The 3955-nt window shown below is 47.9% G+C and overlaps 1 protein-coding gene across 1 annotated transcript in view; it reads left to right on the forward strand.

The window, feature by feature from the left end:
• The window catches only part of FAM135B (family with sequence similarity 135 member B), a 145126-nt gene extending 143626 nt beyond the window's left edge, over positions 1-1500 (forward strand). Inside the window, exon 17 of the mRNA XM_015411299.1 lies at positions 1416-1500. Coding sequence (XP_015266785.1) covers positions 1416-1500 — 85 coding nt within the window. The remainder of the gene's footprint in view (positions 1-1415) is intronic.
• The last annotated feature ends 2455 nt before the right edge of the window (positions 1501-3955 follow it).

Raw genomic sequence — 3955 nt, forward strand, 5'->3', positions numbered from 1 at the left:
TTCCATGCTAGATGGGGCGGAGGAGGAGGAGGAGGAGGAGGAGGAGGAGAAGGTGTAGGAGATTGGATTTATATCTCACCCTTCACACAGAGTCTCAGAGCGGCTTACAGTCTCCTTTCCCTTCCCTTCCCCACAACAGACACCCTGTGAGGTCGGTGGGGCTGAGAGAGCTCTTTCGAGAACTGCTCTTGTGAGAACAGCTCTGAGAGAACTTGTGACTGACCCAAAGTCACCCAGCCAGGTGCAAGTGGAGGAGTGGGGAATCAAACCCGGTTCTCCCAGATTAGAGTCCATGCTCCTAACCACTACACCAAACTGAGAGTTTCTTTTCCACGTCCACTCCATTTGTACAGTTAACAAGTGTCTGGGACTGGATACGGGCTAGTGTCATTATTGTATGAAAGGGGACGTTGATCCCCTCAGTCTTCCAGGAACCGCGTTTTCCCACCTCAGTGGCAAAAAATGGCCTTCGCCCAGCTCCAGCTGTTTTGCAAAGGGGCACAGAGGGTGTCAGAGCGAGAATTTCAGCTTCCCCAAAAGGGGGCAAGAGAACTGCATTTCTTCACAAGACACTGGCGGCTGCGTATCGAAGCTTCTCTTCCCCACCACCACCTCTCTCATGCCTCCTCCTTCCTTGTCAATGCAGCAGGTTAGAAGAACAAATCGGAGGGGGAACACAACGTCCCACCGGCATCTGTAGAGTCTTCTAATTAATTCATCTCTGTAAGAACCTCAGAGACTCATTTAGGTCCATTCTGGCAAGGAGAACATTTAATCATTTCTCAAAGCATCGATTTTCAAATCAATTTCTTTGTCTCTCTCGCAACGCAGCGCAGCCTCTGTGACCTGCTTATTTTTCTCCCATTGCTCGCGTAAAGTGCTTCAAATTTAATCCATGTACAGAAATCAATTAGCCATTTATGACCTGCAGTTTTACTTACTGTGGCAGCAGATAAAGACACCACCCCAGACCAAAAAAAAAATTGTTTTAGAACAGGCAGACAATTATTCTTATTTAATTTATCTTAAACAAGAGTGGGGTTTTTTAAAAAACAAAGAAAGGATTTCAAAAGACCCATTTGCTCCACTTTGCCGGCATATAGAACTTATCATTTTTAGGAAAGAAATTCGTTTTCAGAAAAAGCCTTCCGGGTTGCTTTGGGAATTGGATAACTGCTCTGCGTCTCCCTCCCAAGAGTAAAGGGGTGTGGTAGAGCTAATCAGAATTAATTGGGCTGCTGCGAGCACTGCCACATTCTTTCCCAGGCATGCGCGGCCGGGCTCGCACCCACATGTGCTCGCAGGGAAGGCCTCTCATTAAAAGCTGAACTCCACGCCACGCGTTGAAAGTCCACAGAGAAATACCAAATGCAAGATTCAGATTTTGCGCTCTTTGACTTCTTAGCTTTGTGCAGATTTGAAGACTCAAGTGACAAGCTTTTCCCCCTTCTGCTCTCCCATCACTCCGTTGGTTGTGGATCTAAAACCGTGAGCACATGATCAGAAAGGTAAAGGTTCCCTTGCTTGAAAGCCAGTCGAGTCCGACTCTAGGGTTGCGGTGCTCATCTCTGTTTCCAAGCCGAAGAGCCAGCGCTGTCTGAAGACGTTTCCGTGGTCATGTGGCCGGCATGACTAAACACCGAGGCGCATGGAACGCTGTTCCCTTCCCACCGAAGTGGTACCTAGCGCAAATTTTGGAAAAGAAGCCCAAATCTCTGCCAACTTCTGAAGTTCCTTGTAAACATGGGCCGGGGGGTGGTGGTGGAGCTTAATCTGCCATTACAATTGTAGACCTTGCTCTCTCCCCCCCCCCTCAAATTATTTCTGTGGATTTTATCTCTTCTGAAGATCTCAACTTAAGCTACTCTTCCGGACCTTGAATTACTCATTCCCTCACCTTTTGACTTGATCTTAAATAAACATGCTAATTTGGCTTTTTTCAGACTGTGTGTTTCTAAATATGTGCAAACCCCTTCTCCCCCACACACACACACAACAAGAACTCTACGGGAATCGTAGTGTTCTTGCTTGCTGCTTGCTACACCAGTGGTCAGAGGGGTGATCAGGGACCACAGACACAGGCTGGACATTTTGGCTTTTTTCAGACTGTGTGTGTTTCTAAATATGTGCAAACTCCTTCCCCCCCACACACACACACAACAAGAACTCTACAGGAATCCTAGTGTTCTTGCCTTGTTGCTTGCTACACCAGTGGTCAGAGGGGTGATCAGGGACCACAGACACAGGCTGGAACCGATGCAGCTCTGGCAGTGCACATATGCATGCCTGGTCTCATAAGCCGGTGGCCATCTGCAGGTGGGTAGCAGCAGGGGTCATTTCGTAGAAAAAGAGGTGCAGGAGCTCAGTAGCATAACTCATTAGCATAACTTATTTGCATATGCCACACCCCCTGACATCGCCGGAAGTGTGTCAGAAGGCAACACCCACCTCTCAGGCTCCACTGGACTCTTTTGGATTGCTAGCTATTAGGGGGGTTAGTAGACGTACAGGTCTGTCCTCGCAGAGGAGGGAGAGCTTGTACCAGAATAAAACTTGTTCTTAAAGGTGCCACTGGACTGCTTTGTTTTGTTTTTGTTTTTTTTGCTTGCCCAAATGGGCAAAGTTTATTAGTTTTTAAGGATTACACAAAACAAAAGAACAGAAAGAGCCATACATTTTAAAGAGTTATATAAAACAAAACAAAAAGAGAGAGCTGCCACTGGACTGTTTTGGACCAGGGCTGCTTCTTGCTCCTCGTGGCCCAACTGAGGGCTGCTGGGAGCAGGGGGTGGGGCTTGTTGCGTGTGCCCGCCCCCTGGGCTCCTTACTGCCGGAGCTCCACTCCTGTGCACTCTCACAGGAAATAACCCCTGCTCCTAAGCATTGCAGCTTCCAGAAACATGCAAACAGAACACTTAGACATTAAGACTGCCTTTTTACATGGAGAAATAGAGGAAGAATTATACATGAGACAGCCACCAGGGTTTACAGAGAAAAAGAATAAACATCCAGTCTGTAAACTTCGAAAGGGGGCTTTATGGGTTTAAACAACCTGCAAAAGTGTGGTCAGACAAGCCGACCAAGATGCTCCCCAATCGGGGCTTCAAAGAAAGCAAAGCTGACTCCTGTCTTTGCAGCAGACACAGAGATGGAAGATGGACATTTATGCTGATTGCTGACCTGTGTCAATGATCTGATTGTTTGCCATGGAAATCAAAATGACTATGCTGAGATTAGGTCCCAACTAAGCAAGGAAGTAGAAGTCAAACACCTAGGCAATGCTAATTTTTTTCTTGGGAATTCAGATTGAATGGGAACCAGACGGACGTTAAAAAGCAGAAGATACTGGAACTATTGCAACGCCTGGGCCTGGAAGCAGTGTCCCCTCTAAGCTGAGTTAGTGTGAGCTAGCTCACAGTTTTTTAGGCTCCAGCTCACAGTTTTTTGTCTTAGCTCAGGAAGGATGGCTCCAGAGCAGACTAGTTTATGCAGCAGCCAAATCACCTGCTCACAACTTTAATGCCAGTAGCTCACTAAGTAGAATTCTTGCTCACAAGACTCCACAGCTTAGAGGGAGCCTTGCCTGGGAGGTGTTAATCCAATGCCCACACCAATGGAGTCAGTCTTCTACAAAGAAAGGTACCCCATGAACCACTGCCAGACAACAGCAAGCTTCTATACTTAGTGATGACAAGACCTGACACTGGGACAGCTGTGTTATCCAGAAGGCTTAACACACCCACCACAAAGGATTGGACTGCCAGCAACCAATAATGCCACACGGTTGGGATATGCTGGTGCAAACTGGGCTGGAGAAAGACCAGACCTCGGATCCACTAGTGCAGGGGTGTCAAACATGTGGCCCGGGGGCCGGCTCAGGCCCTTGGAGGGCTGCAATCCGGCCCGCAAGGCCCTGGCTATTTCCTGCTTCCTTTTCCAGTTCTGCTGCTGCGAT

The sequence above is a fragment of the Gekko japonicus genome, unplaced genomic scaffold, assembly GCF_001447785.1.
Source record: "Gekko japonicus isolate JY-2015 unplaced genomic scaffold, Gekko_japonicus_V1.1 scaffold2229, whole genome shotgun sequence".
Taxonomy (NCBI): domain Eukaryota; kingdom Metazoa; phylum Chordata; class Lepidosauria; order Squamata; family Gekkonidae; genus Gekko; species Gekko japonicus.